General features: G+C 43.8%; 1 protein-coding gene across 8 annotated transcripts in view; it reads right to left on the bottom strand.

Annotated features, from left to right (window-relative positions):
- Positions 1–14837, bottom strand: part of RFX2 (regulatory factor X2) — a 120950-nt gene that overhangs the window by 22150 nt on the left and 83963 nt on the right. For 6 of the 8 annotated variants that reach the window (XM_071209995.1, XM_058282006.1, XM_071209997.1 and 3 more), the window contains one exon: positions 2945–3019. The exons of the other annotated variants lie outside the window; for them this stretch is intronic. In XM_071209995.1, the coding sequence (XP_071066096.1) occupies positions 2945–3019 (75 nt within the window). The remainder of the gene's footprint in view (positions 1–2944; positions 3020–14837) is intronic. 8 annotated transcript variants of the gene reach the window in all.

The raw sequence follows: 14837 nt of genomic DNA, 5'->3' as shown, positions 1-14837 counted from the left end.
CAGCCAGGAGACCTGTGGGGCTGGAGTGGAGGGAGGGCGGGGACGGGACAGGGGGTGCAGGACCTGGTGGGCTGCAGGGAGGATGTGGGCTTTTACCCCGAGGGAAATGGGAGCCATGGAGGGCTGTGGGCAGAGGGCCGGCCCTGATGTACGTTTTAATAGGATCCCTGTGTGATAGGGGACAGAGAGCCAGGAAAGGGTGGGAGCAGAGGGCTGGCTAGGAGGTGAGCGCGACCACCCACGGGAGGCGGTGGTGGGGGAGAGGGGGTCTGGCTCTGGAGGCATCGTGAGGGTGAAGCCACAGAACATCTGTGATGGGCTGAGCCCCAGGTTTGGGGTGACCGGGGGTGGTGGAGGTCAGGGACACGCTGCACTGAGACGCTTATGCCACATCCGAATGGGGCTGGGGGCAGGCAGGTGGGTACAGGAGCTTGTAGGTGAGGGGGCGGCCCTGGCGGGGGGGCTGGGGCGGTGAGCAGGCAGGAGTGGGGGTCGGAGTAGGAGCCCGGCAGGGCAAGCACAGTCACTGCCCCACCACTGTCCCCAGAAGCTGGAGCACACTTGCCCGAGACCCGTTCCCTGGAGCTGCCAGCTCTGCCCCTCTCCCCGCACTGGGTCTGCTGGTGACAGCCCTGCCACTGGGCCAGCCTTCGACTGGCAACTCGCTGGAGGCCGGATACCCTTGGATGATTAAAAAAAAAAGCCATAGCTTCAGATACGATTCGTCTACCGGCAACTCCTCCTCCCCAGTTTGGAAAGATCTGAGTTCAATTGAGGGGACAGCAGCCACCTCCTGGCAACAGTGACTGGGGCAGGGTGGGTGGAGCTCAAGACAGGATCTGGGGGACACGGGGGAGCCCCTAGTCCAGAGGGGCAGTCTGGGGTGAGGGCGGGCGGCCTGAAACTTCCCCCACTTCCCAGCTGCCCGCGGCCCCTCTTCCGCTCTAGGCGGGACCGCGACTGACGCTTTCGCAGGTCGGGCAGATGCTGCAGTGACACGTGGGCGCTGAGGACAGTTTTTCATCCCCAGCACAAGCTTCTTCACCTGCTTCCTCCAAAATCTATTCCCCGATCCTTTCCACCACGTGGCACTCTCTGTTTTAGGGACCCTCGAGGCTCGCCCCTCCCTGGTCTCCCCCTGGCTGGCTGTCTGGGAAGCGCTTTCCACTTGCAGAGCCCTGACCCGGTGCCCTGGGGACACGGGTGCCTGCTGGCCAGGCTCTGGACACCTCGGGTGCCCTGATGGCACATACGGAGCACGTCTGCCAGCACCTCCTGTTATGAAGCTCAAGCACCGGGTTTGCGGGCACCTTCAGCTGGGTGCATGCTTCCACGCCAGCCTTGTTCCTGCCTCCCGTTTCTTCGCCTTGGTTCTTGCCCGCTGTGCTGAGCCCGGCGCCCGGCGGGCCATCTGCCGATGCCAGCCCCAGGCAGAGGGAAGGGGCATGTCCTGTGGCTGGCGCGGTGCCTCCAGACCAGAACGGCGGCACCCGGACTGCAGTGGCAGAGAAGGTTGTGGGTGCGGTGTCAGGGAGGCGGGGACGGCCATGGGCACCGCGCTCACCTCACTTGGCGGCGAGCCCAGGGGTGGGGCTGGCAAAGGAGCCGGGGCTGAGACTGTGAGCCCCTTGGCCCCAGACTTCCGGAACACCACTGCCTGGCACCAGAGAGCTCAGCTGCAGACGCCCTGCGGCGACCCTTGCCAGCGAGCGCCAATTCTGCCAGCCACACCACACTCTTTAGCCCTCCTCTTCCTCTCCGGCTCGCCCATTTGCCAAGATGAGATCAAGGCTCATTTTTACTCAAGTGTGTGGGGTTGCCTTTTTAGAAAGATCTCAGTTCTCTTACCCTCCCTGCTAAATCACCTAAATCCAAACCTCAGTTCCTACACTTTACAGTTCCAGAGGGAAGGGGGGAAACGCAACAGTAAATCACCAGGGAGAAAACGGAAATGGGAGGTTTTTACCTGCTGGAAAGGAAACGCAGGAAGGTAAACCTGCAGGGAAGGCTGGCTTTTAAATGAAAGGTGTTAGAAAGCTGGAAGCGTGGCTCATGCACGTCCCATAGACATTTTAAATTTCCTGGGATGCGGCTGCCTGTGCCCCGTACTCTGCTGTCCTCACGCTAACGCCTGGGACCCCGCAGGCATCACGGTGGCCACGCGGGCCTGCCTTAAAGCTGCAGGCTGTCTGGTCCTTGCCGAGGAGGGAATGCCGCTGTGCGGACTTTTCTACATGGCCTGCTCTGCGTTTGGACGTCTAGTTCCCAGCATGCCTTGAAGCCTCTTCCCTCCCCAGGTTTGTCCACAGGACACATCTTAAACCCAGGAAGTTTTTGGACCTTTCCGTAGATGGGCTTCGGCTCCCAGAATCACGGCCTTTCATTTTGAAACCGGGACCGCACGGAAGTCCTGACCAGGCCACGGTGATCCTGGTCGACTCTAGCTCTCTCTTCCTGTGCCGTTTTAATTCTCAAGAGAACGTCAGACCCCAAGGCAAGCCTCAGGGATGGCAACTGGTAAAAGCACGTTCTGATGGGAGTGGCCTGTCCTGGGTGTTCAAAACGCCGAGGGGGTTGCTGGTGGCCTGCATAGTGGCACTGGGAGCCTTTGGGAAGAGAGGCAACGTCCTTCTCAGTGTCCCCAGGGATAGACCTGCCTGCCCCTGAGCTGCACAGACAAGGTCATTTATGACCCGCTGTCACGGGACACGCTGTCACATTTTCCTCCCATGAGGCAGGTAAAGGAGAAAAATCATATAAAATTAGGAAGAATCAGTTACTTTAGACTTTTCTCAAATGACCATTTCTTTCAATGACCCGGCGGCAGGGAAATCAGCTAAAAGAACCTTTCTGGCGCCCCCAATCCCACGTCGCTCAGTTTTAAAATGTCTATGAAGGCTACAAGCATAGCAGGGGCAGACGGAAAAGTCAGACACACACTTACATGGCTGTTGAGTAAACCGCTTTTGTGTGATGTTATCCCTTCACTTTTTTGGAGGTTTTCAATCGCCATTTCAAGCTAAAGAAAATGTGTGCAGAGAAACAAAATAAAATAGGAAAAAAAAAAAAAAAAGGAAATCAGATGGTTAGCATCAGCCAAGATTTGTTTTTTTTAAAAATTAATATCCAAATAATGATTAAAGCTCCTACGAAATAAAAATGAGATGGGGCATGAGGCAGGTGGGGTGCGAGGCATGTGCTCAGAGGTCAAGCTGCGGCAGAGAGTGCGACTCCGTCTCATGCAGATTACCCCAGAGTCCCCCACCCCCGGCAGCAGAGGGCAGTTATGATGCAGGAACGTGTGGTCTCATTTAGACGGAATGTGCTCGCGTGCCCGGGCGCAGCACATGGACCCTGGGCCACGGCGTGCGTGCCCGGGGTAGCAGAGTCCGGGAATGACTGTCTGCTGTCCCCGCCCCGTCCCCACCCAGTTGTGGGGAGCATCAGATGGCCACGCCAGGGGTGCCTGGCCAGCGTTTGCATCCAGGCCGGCTCTCCCCGTTGGCACACTCCTGGGTCCCCCGCTGGATGCAGCGGGAAGACTCCAGCGAAGGCAGCAGGCGGGCCTTGGCACTGGGCGGGGGTGGACCTTGCAGCCTCTGGGCGCAGCCAGAGAGACGAGCGGGTAGGCGCTGATGACGCGTGCACAAGTGCCGTACGGAGCACGGGGCCCCGGGAGGACGAGCCGTGCCAGCTGCTGGGGCCACACTCCCCGGAGGAAGGGGAAGGCCTGACGGGGCGAGGAGGTGGCAGGGCAGGTCTGGGCAGAGCAAGGAGGACCACGGCTGCCACCGCCTGTGGGCATCTCGAATGTGGCCTCGACTCGGGTCTTCGGAGCGGCCACTTGAAAGCCACTGCTGCTCGCACACACGGCCCTTCCTGAAGCACGGAGGGAAGGCGCTCACTTCCACGGCACTTCGGGGATCTCAGACCACGCAGCTGGCGCGTTCGCGGGGCCGAGTGCAGGGGTGAGGGGGCTCCTGCCGCTCTCCCCCGCCGGCTTGACCATTACTGTTGCCCGGCTCTTTCTCATTAGCTAAACCTGCTAGAGGCCCGAGGGGGCGTCCATCTGACCTTTAAGAAAGGTTTCCTGGAAGGCCAGGACTGGCAGGAGAAAACTTGAAGGGAAACGGAATAATCAAATCTGCTGCCCCTCCGAGCAGGAGCCAGTGCGGAGAGGGCTGCCAGGAAGGAGGCAGGGCAAGTCCCCGGGACAGGGCGCGAGGGGAAGGCAGGCCAGCCCCTCCCTCCACCATAAAGAGAAAAGCACCCCCCGCCCCCTCGCAGGCACTGGGGTCTGCAGCTCCGGCAACCAGGTGGGCACGCACGAGGCGAGTCGCTCCTGTCCCCCGCAAGCCAAGAGGCACCTGGGTGAGCTGCTCACGACTGCCTGGGGCACCGTCCGTGTGGAACACTGCCCAGGTGTGGAGGTGCCCTGGGAGTCGAGTTGAGAGGTGGGCAGGAAATCCATGGCTCTGGAAGTCTACCCTATTCCTGGCTGGTCTCATCCAGTGCACAGAAACCGGGAAGGGGAAGAGGATACCAGCTCTCCAGCACTGGGCATCTCTACTGCTCTGGCCCAGTGACACCTTTACACTATTTAAAATTATTGAGAAACTAATAAACAACACCAAAAAAGAAAAGAAAAACAAATAAAAAGAAGTAGAAAAAAAGAAAAAAGAGTTATTGAGAACTTCCACTCCCCCCCAAAAAAGCTTTGATTTTTGCTGGTTAAGTCTACCAATATTTCCTATATTGGAAATTAAAATAGGAAATGTTAAAGTATTTATGTGTTAATTCACTTAAAAATAACAAAACCCATTACACATGAATGTAAATAATAATGCCTTTAAGAATAACTGTATTTTCCAAACAGCCCCACCCCAAAGCAACAAAATATTAGGAAGTGTGCAATTGTTTTATATTTTGGCAGGTCTCTTTAACACTTGGTTTATAGAAGGCAGCTGGATTATCACATCTGCTTCTGCATTTCAGTCTCTGGTGATATGTTATTTTAGTTGAGGCTTATGAAAAATAGGTGGCCTCACATAGATACGCAACTGGAAAAGGAGCTATATTTAGTAGCCTTTTCAGATAATTGTGGCTATTCTTTGATACTACACCCAAACTCGACAAGTGGTAGTTTCTTAAAGGCTGCTGCAATGCGGATCTGAAACCCTATCAATGAGCCTTCTGTACATTCCTCCACAAAAGCAGCAAATAAACTGGTAAAAATTATCATAATCAACTTTATCAGAACTCTGGAAACTAAATAAAAAAATTAATAGCAGAGAAGCAAATGGGTCATCAGAAAAAATAGAAAACTCATCTTAAGGAAATCTCTGCTAAATCACTAGCTGCCCATTAAAGCTAATTAGACAGACTTCAGTGGTCATACACAACAAAGATTATATAAACTTTAAAAATTAGTTTAGAAAAATCACTAAACAGACAACCCAATAACAAGTAATAACAAGCAACACCATAACCTGTGGAGGGAAGTGAATCTGATTTCCAGAGTTGTCACATTATAATATTAAAAATGTCTAGTTTTCAACAAAAAAATTACAAGGCATGCAAAAAAAAAAAAAAAAAAAAAAAAAAGTATGGTCTCTACATAGGAAAAAAATAAATGAATAGAAACTGCCCTTGAGGAAGCCAGAGACTTTAACCAAGGTATTTTAAATTTGCTCAAAAGTACTAAAGGAAACCATGAGAATGATGTCTCACCAAAATATAGAATATCAACACAAAGAGAAATTATAAAAAGGAACCAAATAGAAATTCTGTAATTGAAAAGTATAATAACTGAAATGAAAAATTCACTGGAGGGGTTCAAAAGTAGATTTGAGCAGACAGAAAAAAGAATCAGCAGGAGTTAAGATAGATCAATTGAGATGATATACCCCAAGGGGCAGAAAGAATAGAATGAAGAAAAAACCAAACAAACAGAGCCTAAGAGACCTTGGGAACTATCAAATGTACCAATATATGCAAAATGGTAGTGACAGATAGAGAGGAAAGAGGGAAGAGAGAGAATATTTGAAAAAATAATGGCTGTAAACTCAAATTGGATGAAAGATATGAATATGCTACCTAAGAGCTCAACAAACCTCAAATAGGATAAACCCTAAACTGAGACCATTATAATCAAACTATCAAAAGCTGAAGACAGAGACTCCTGAAAAAAGCAAGAGAGAAACAACATGTCACATACAAGCAGTCCTCAAAAAAACTGACAGCCAGTTTGTCTTTAGAAAGCATGAAAGCTAGAAGGCAATATATTTAAAATGCTGCAAGCAAAAAAAAAAAAAAAAAAAAAAATTCAACCAGGAATTACATATCTGGGAAAACTATCCTTTATAAATGAAGGAGAAATTAGGACATACAATTGCATTATAGGGAAATGGAAGTGGCCCAAGTGACTGGGCTTCTGCCTACCATGTGGGAGGATCCGGGTTCAATCTCTGGGGCCTCCTGGTAAAAACAAAAAAAGCGTGTCCATGCGGCGAGCCAAGTGGTGAGCCAGTGCATGTGCAGCGAGCTGAATGCCTGCGTGGCAAGCCAGTACCTGCACAAGTTAGTCATGCAGAAAGATGATGATGCAACAAAAGAAAGACAACACGGAGAGTCAAGGCGAGGTACAAAAGAAACAGGAACTGAGGTGGCGCAAGTGCAGGGAACCTCTCTACACATCCAGAGATCCCCAGGATTGAATCCTCGTGAATCCTAGAGGAGAAAGATGAGAAGACAAAAACAAGAGAAATAGATACAGAAGACCACACAGTGAATGGACACAGACAGCAAAAAACAACAGGGCGAGGGGGAAGGGGGAGGGAAAAGTGAAACAAAAAAAACACCAAAACTGCATTAATAAACTGTCATTATAAAATCTAGGTTGATGGGCACATAGGTATAAAGATGTACTTTGTGGCAATAGCCACATAAAGGGAGGGATGGAGCTATATAAGAGCAAAGTTTCTGTATACTAGTGAAACCAAGTTGGTATTATTTGAATTAGTGTTATAAATTAAGATGTTAATTGAAATCTGCAGGGCAACCATTATGAAAGCAACTGAAATATACATAGTAAAAGAAATCAGAACAGAAAAAAAATTTAGCAAAATGGCAAAGTATGTCTTTATTAGTAATTACACGAAGATTAAATTCTCCAATTAAAAGTCAGAGATTGGCAGAATGGGCAAAAAACCCAAACATGATCCAAACATATGTTATGTCAAGAGACTCGCTTTACTTCCAAAGAAGAAAAAGATATTCCATGTAAAGAGTAACCAAAAGAGAGCTGGGGTGGAGTATCAGACAAAACATAATTTTAAGGCAAAAAAATTGTTACAGGGGAATAAATAATCCTTTTTTTTTTTAAAAGAAGGATATTACACAATGATGAAAGGTCAATTCTTCAGTAAGATATAACAATTATCAACATAAATGCACCTAAAAAAGAGTCCCAAATCTATGAAGTGAAAACAGACATAGTTGAAGGTAGAAATAGGCATTTCAATGATAAAAGTTGGAAACTTCAACATCCTACTTTCAATCATGGATAGAACAACTAGAAAAAAGATAAACTAGGAAAGAGAAGACCTGAACAACACTATAAACCCACTAGACCTGAGTGACATCTAGAGAATACTTTACTCAACAACAGCAGAAGACACATTCTTCTCAAGTGGACAAGGAACATTCTCTGGTATGGACCATATTTAGGCCCCAGAGCAAGACTCAATAAATTGTGAAAGGTTGAAACCATACAAAGTATCTTCTCTGACCACAGTGGAATAAAAGGAGAAATCTGGAAAATTTACAAATATGTGGAAATTAAACAACACACTCTTAAACAACCAATGTGTCAAGGAAAAAAATCACTAGGAAAATTAGAAAACACTTTGAGATAAATGAAAATGGAAACACAATGTATCAAAACTTCTGAGATGTAGTAAAAGAAGTGCTAAAAGGGAAATTTATAGCTGTAAACACCTACATTCAAAAAGAAAATCTCAAGTCAATAACCTAACCTACTACCTTAAGAAACTAGATAGAAGAAAAGTAAGTGAAACACAAAACAAGAAAGGAAAAACAAAGCTTAGAGTGGAAATAAACAAAACAGAGAAGAGAAAAACAACACAGAGAATCCAGGAAACCAAAAGTTGTTCTTCTGACAAGGTCACCAAATTTGACAAACCTTTAGCAAGACTGACTAATAAAAAAGAGAGAAGACTCTAATATCTAAAATCAGGCATGGAAGTGGAGGCATTATTAATGACTTTACAGAAATAAAAAGGATTGCAACAGATTAGAGAATTTGGAGACCAAAAATTAGATGACCTAGATAAAATGGACAAACTCTTAGAAACCCATGAACCATTGACACTGAAGAGGAGAAATATAAAATTGGAATAGACCTAAACCAAGTAGAGACTGACTCGGTAATCAGAAAACCTCCAACAGGGAAAAGCTCAGGACTGCATGGCTTCACTGGTTAGACATATTAAGTGTTTAAAGAAAAATGGCCATGAATCTTTCTCAAACTTTCCAAACAAATAGAGGAGGGAACACTTTCTAACTCATTCTATGAGGTCATGATTACCCTGACATCAAAGCCAGAAAAAGTTATCAGAAGAAAACTACAGAACAATATTTTGCAAATATAGATACAAAAAAAATCACCAAAACACTAGCAAATTGAAACTATCAACACAGTAAAAGGATTATAAATGCAACATGACCAACTGGAATTTATTCCAGGAATGCAAGGGTGATTCAACACCCCAAAATAAATTAATGCAATATACCCTATTTCTAGAATGAAGGATAAAAACCACAATCATCTCAATTGATGCAGAAAAAGCATTTGACAAAATCCAACATCCTTTCATGATAAAAAAAAAAAAATTCAACAAACTAGGAATAGAAGGGAGTCCCTCAATCTGATCATGGGCATCTATGAAAACCCCACAAGTATTAACATAATACTTAATACTGGCAGACTGACTCCTTGAGAAATCAAGGATATCTCATCCCGACCTTCCTACTGAACAAAAGATTGGAGGTGCCGGCCTGGGCAATTAGGCAAGAAAAAGAAATAAAGGCATCCCAATTGGAAAGGAAGAAGAAAACGATCTCTATTTGCAGAGGACTTGATCTTGTATATAGAAAATTCTAGGGAACCAGAAAAAACAAACAAACAAAAAACCAAAGAAACAAAAACTGTTAGAATAAAAAAGTCTAGCTAGGTTGCAGGATATAAGATCCATATACAAAAAAAAGTTGCATTTCTGTATATTAGCAATGAACAACCTAAGAAAGAAATTTAAAAATGATTTTTTTTAAACTGCAAGCACATGGCAGTGAAAAATACATCAACTTTGAGGAGAGTCTGATGTCTGCCTGATTTGCGCCAAGCTGCCAGCTGTTTTACCCACCACTACTTGTGCACAATTAGTGCAAAAATGTCAACACAGGGGGAAAGGCAAAATGAATGCTTTAGCATTATTATGAAAACAGACCCATAAAGGGTCTTTGGGCAAAGGGTCTTGTGTGCAGTTAAATCTGCACACAAGTCTTAAATGACTGCAAAAAACCTTGGTGTTACGAGTAATATGGAAAAAACCAACACATATTGCAAAAGCTTTGCTATGAAGGATCATCCTCCCAAACCTGTAACTATGTCAGTAAGATGTGAAAGAACCCACTGATACAGAGCATGACTTTAATCCACAGGGGAACGCCCTAGCTGTTCACTGCCTTTTAAGAAGGAGATGATAGCAAGGAAAACGCCACCAGCCCCACGAGGGCAGAAACGAAGCCCAGGCACGGGCGCTGAACGCGCAGCGGGCACACGCGGCCAGCAGAGGGCGCGGTGGCGCCACCTCTCCGGGAGCGTCCAGAATCCTTTCTGCACTTGGACTTGCGCCCAGGGTGGGGGTGGGGTTAGAGCTAGGGGGGGCCTTTGGCGCAGCCTAATTGCTGGGAGAAGTGAGTGTTTAATCTTCAAAGGATTTTTAATATTTTAAATTAATTATATATCTGCCTGGAATTTAATTTTTTGTTATTTAAAAGATTTTTTAATCAAAGTATTTCATGCGCAGGCCCTCACATCAAATGGTAGGGAAGAGTCAAGGCTGGAAGCAGCGGTTCTTAACGCCTCCTGAGGCAAAAAATTATATTTATATGTGCTTGTGCATCTTTTGCTGACCATTTAATATTGTGTTTTCTGCTACATAAATTATTACCAGAATGCATGGGGGAAAGGGCACATATTATTATGCCTTAAGGGCTGAATGTTTGATTTGAAAGGACAGGACATGTATAAGCCTCTAGAACAAAGGAAGCTGGATATAATGTGTCAAGAACCCAGCACAAATAGCAGAGAGCAGATAAGTTTTTTTTTTTTTCATATTTCACATGCGGTTTTCCTATGCTATACAGTCCCAGGTTACATTTTTTAGCTTTCCTTTTAGTTAAATACATCTTACACTTTCCTTTTAAACCACTGTCATGCCCATATAATAGGACTGCTAATTACAAACATTACGTTGGGCTTTCACCTTTTCTACTCATTTCCAAAGACAAACACAGTCCCTTTTTACCAATTCTGCACAAGTTAACCCTCAGCTTTCTGTTCTCTAACCTCATTCCATTTCATGGTGACCCATACTCAAGTTATTAACTCCATGAGATTATACAATATATTTAGTTCATGGTAGCGCAATCATACAGCATCTGTCCTCCTGTGTCTGGCTTGCTTCACTCAACATGGTGTCCTCCAGGTTCACCCATGCTGTCATATGCTTTACGACTTCATTTCTTCCTACAGCTGCATAATATTCCATCATGTGTACAACCACGGTTTATTTATGCATTCATCGGTTGATGGACACCTGGGTTGTCTCCATCTTCTAGCAATCGTGAATAAAGCCACTATGAACATGGGTGCACAGATGTCTGTTCGTTTCACGGCTCTCTGTTCTTCTGGGCATATACCCAGTAGTGGTATTTCAGGGTCAAGTGGCAAATCGATGTTCAGCCTCCTTAAGGACTGCCAAACGATCCTCCACAGTGGCTGTACCATTCTACATTCCCACCAACAGAGAATACGTGATCTTATCTCTCCACATCCTCTCTAATACTTGTAGTTCTCTCTTTTTTAAAGACTTATTTTCCCCACTTCCCGTCCTCCTGCCCTGCTGTTTTTGCTGTCTGTGTTGTCTTCTCTTCTCATTTTCTCTCCTCTAGGGTTCACCAGGATTCGATCCTGGAGACCTCTGATGGGGAGAGAGGTTCCCTGTCAATTGCACCACCTCAGTTCCTGGTTTCTGCTGCACTTCACCTTGTCTCTCTTTTGATACATCATCATCTTGCTGCATGACTCACTTGAGCAGGCACTGGCTCACCACGTGGGCACTTGCACCAGCACTGGATTGCCAAGCGGGTAAAAGAAGAGAAAAGTGCTTTATCTTCTTTTTCACCAGGAGGCCCCAGAGATCGAACTCAGGTCCTCCCATATGGTAGGCTGAAGCTCTATCACTTGAGTCACACCCATTTCCCCCTCTGTCTTTTTAATAGTGACCATTCTGATAGGTGTGAAATGATATCTCCTTGTAGTTTTTTGATTTGCATTTCCCTAATAATGAGTGATGTTGAGCATTTCTTCATGTGGTTTTTTTTGGTCATTTGTATTTCTTCTTTGGACAAATGTCTTTTCAAGTCTTTTGCCCATTTTTTAATCAGGTCGTTTGTCTTTTTATTGTGAGGTTGTAGCATCTCTTTATATATCATGGATATTAAACCCTTATTGGTATATGTGATTTCCAAATATTTTCTCCCTTTTGCTTTGGGTGTAAAGTCCAAGAAACCACCACCTACCATAAGATCTTGAAGATGTTTCCCTACATTTTCTTCTAGTAGTTTTATGGTCCTGGCTTATATTTAGGTCTTTGCTCTCTTTTGAGTTGATTCCGGTATAGAGAGTGAAATAGGGGGCCTCTTTCATTTTTTTCGTTATGGAGATCCAGTTCTCCCAGCAACATTTGTTGAAAAGACTGTCCTGTTAACATGGCTTTGGAAGGCTTGTTGAAAACCAAATGGCTGTAGAGGTGAGGGTTTATTTCTGATTCTCAATTTTATTCTACTTATCAATGTGTCTGTCTTTATGGCAATATCATGCTGCTTCGATCACAATAACTTTGTAATGTTTCAAGATAGGTAGTGAAATTCCTACAACAACGTTCTTTTTTTAATAATGCTTTTGGCTATTTTGGTGCACTTTCCATTCCAAATGAATTTGGTAATTGCCTTTTCTATTTCTGTAAAGTAGGCTTTTGAATTTTGATTGGTATTGCAATCAAAGTTTGGGTAGATCAACATATTCATATTTAGTCTTCCAGTACAGGAATACAAATGTCTTTCCATTTGTTAGGTCTTCACTGATTTAACATTGTTTTGTGGATTTTTGCATGTAGTAACTGTACTTCTTTGGTTAAATTAATTCCTAGGTATTTGAGGTTTTTTGTTGCTATTGTAAATGCAATTTTCTCCTGATTTTCTCCTTAGATTGTTCAGTACTAGAGTACAGAAACATTGATTTTTGCATGTTGATCTTGTATCCTGCCACTTTGCTGAACTCATTTATTAGCTCAAGTAGCTTTGCCATGGATTCTTCAGGATTTTCTAAGTACAGGATCATGCCATCTGCAAACAGTGAGAGTTTTACTTCCTCTTTTCCTATTTGGACACCTTTAAATTTTTTTTTTCTTGCCTAATTGCTCTAGCTAGAACTTCTAGTACAATGTTGAATAGCAATGGAGACAGTGGGCATCTTTGTCTTGTTCCTGATTTTAGAGGGAAAGCTTTCAACCTTTCCCCTTTGAGTATGAAGTTGGCTCTGGGTTTTTGATATATGCATTTTATCAGATTGAGGAATTTTCCTTCAAAATGTTTTTATCAAGAAAGGATGCTGTATTTTGTTGAATGTCTTTTCTGCATCAACTGAAATGATACTGGATTTTGTTGAATGCCTTTTCTGCATCGATTGAAATGATCATGGGTTTTTTTCCTTCAATTTGTTAATGTGGTGTATTATGTTGATTGATTTTCTTATGTTGAACCACCCTTGCATACCAGGAAAAAATCCCATGTGGTGGTGGTGTAAAAATCTTCTGATATGCTGTTGGATTCTATCTGCAAGTATTTTGTTGAGAATTTTTGTGTCTATGTTCATCAGAGAGATTGGTCTGTACTTTTCTTTTTTTTGTAGTGTCTTTTATCTGGCTTTGGTATTAGGGTGATGCTGGCTTTATAAAATGTGTAATTTTCCCTCCTCTTCAATTTTTTGGAAGGTTTAAACAGGATGGTATTAATTCTTCTTGAAATGCTTGGTAGAATTCACCTGTGAAGCCATCTCGTCCTGGACTCTTCTTGGTTGGGAGATTTTTGTTGCTGTTGTTGTTTGTTTTTGTTGTTTCAGGAGGCACAGGGATCCGAACCCAGGACCTCCCATGTGGGAGACAGGTGCTCAGTCACTTGAGCCATATCTGCTCCCCTGTTGAGAGAGTTTTTATAACTGATTCAATCTCTTTAAATGTGTTGGTTTTTTCAGGTTTTGTATTTCTTGTCACATCATTGTAGGATGTTTATGTATTTCTAGGAATTTGTCCATTTCATCTAGATTGTCTAGTTGGTTGGCATACAGTTTCTCATAATATCCTTTTATGATTCTTTTCATCTCTGTGAGCTAAGTTATAACTTCCCTCCTTTCATCTAGATTTTATTTACTTGCATCTTCTGTCTTTTTTTCTTTGTTAGCCTAGCTAAGGGTTTGCCAATTTTATTGATCTTCCACCTTTTGGTTTTGTTGATTTTTTTCTATTGGTTTTTGTTCTCAATTTCATTTATTTCTGTTCTAATCTTTATTATTTCTTTCCTTCTGCTTGTTTTGGGAATGGTTTACGGTTCCTCTAGTTCCTCCAGTTGCTCAGTTAGATCTTTGATTTTAGCACTTTCTTCTTTTTTAATATATGCATTTAGGGCTCTGAATTTCCCTCTCAGTACTGCCTTTGCTGTAGCCCATAAGTTTTGATAAATTGTGTTCTCGTTTTCACTAATCTTAATATATTTACTAATTTCTCGAATGATTTCTTATTTGCCCACTGATTATTTAGGAATTTGTTATTCAGCCTCCACACATTTGTGAATTTACCTCTTTCCCATCTGTTATTCATTTCTAGTTTTCATTCCATTATGATCTGAGAAGGTGCTTTGTATAATTTCTATCTTTTTATATTTACTGAAAGCTGCATTGTGCCCTAATATGTGGTCTATCCTGAAGAAAAATCCATGGGCCCTTGGGAAGAATGTTTAACTCCCTGAGTTTGGATGCAATATTCTGTATATGTCTGTGAGGTCTAGCTTGTTTATCATACTGTTCAAATTTCCTTTTTCTCTGCTGATCTTCTGTCTAGTTCTTCTATTAATATCTAATGATATGAGTGGTGTGTTGAAGTCTCTTACTATCCATTGTAGAGATGTCCCTTTCTCCCTTCAGCTTTGCCAGAGTTTGCCTCATGTATTTTGGGGCACCCTGCTTAGGTGAATAGATAATTATGACTGTTATTTTTTCTTGATGATTTGTCTCTTTTATTAATGTACAATAGCCTTCTGTATTTCATAACTTTTTGCATTTAAAGACTGTTTTCTCCGATATTAGTATAGCTGCCCCTGCTCTTTTTTTGGTTACTGTTTGCATGGAGTATCTTTTTCCAGCCTTTTACTTTCAAGTAGTTTGTGACCCTGGGTGTGAGGTGTGTCTCTTGTAGGCA

This window comes from Dasypus novemcinctus, chromosome 19 (assembly GCF_030445035.2).
Source record: "Dasypus novemcinctus isolate mDasNov1 chromosome 19, mDasNov1.1.hap2, whole genome shotgun sequence".
Lineage (NCBI taxonomy): Eukaryota > Metazoa > Chordata > Mammalia > Cingulata > Dasypodidae > Dasypus > Dasypus novemcinctus.
The sequence above is the reverse complement of the archived record's forward strand: the minus strand, read 5'-3'. Positions and strand labels throughout refer to the sequence as shown.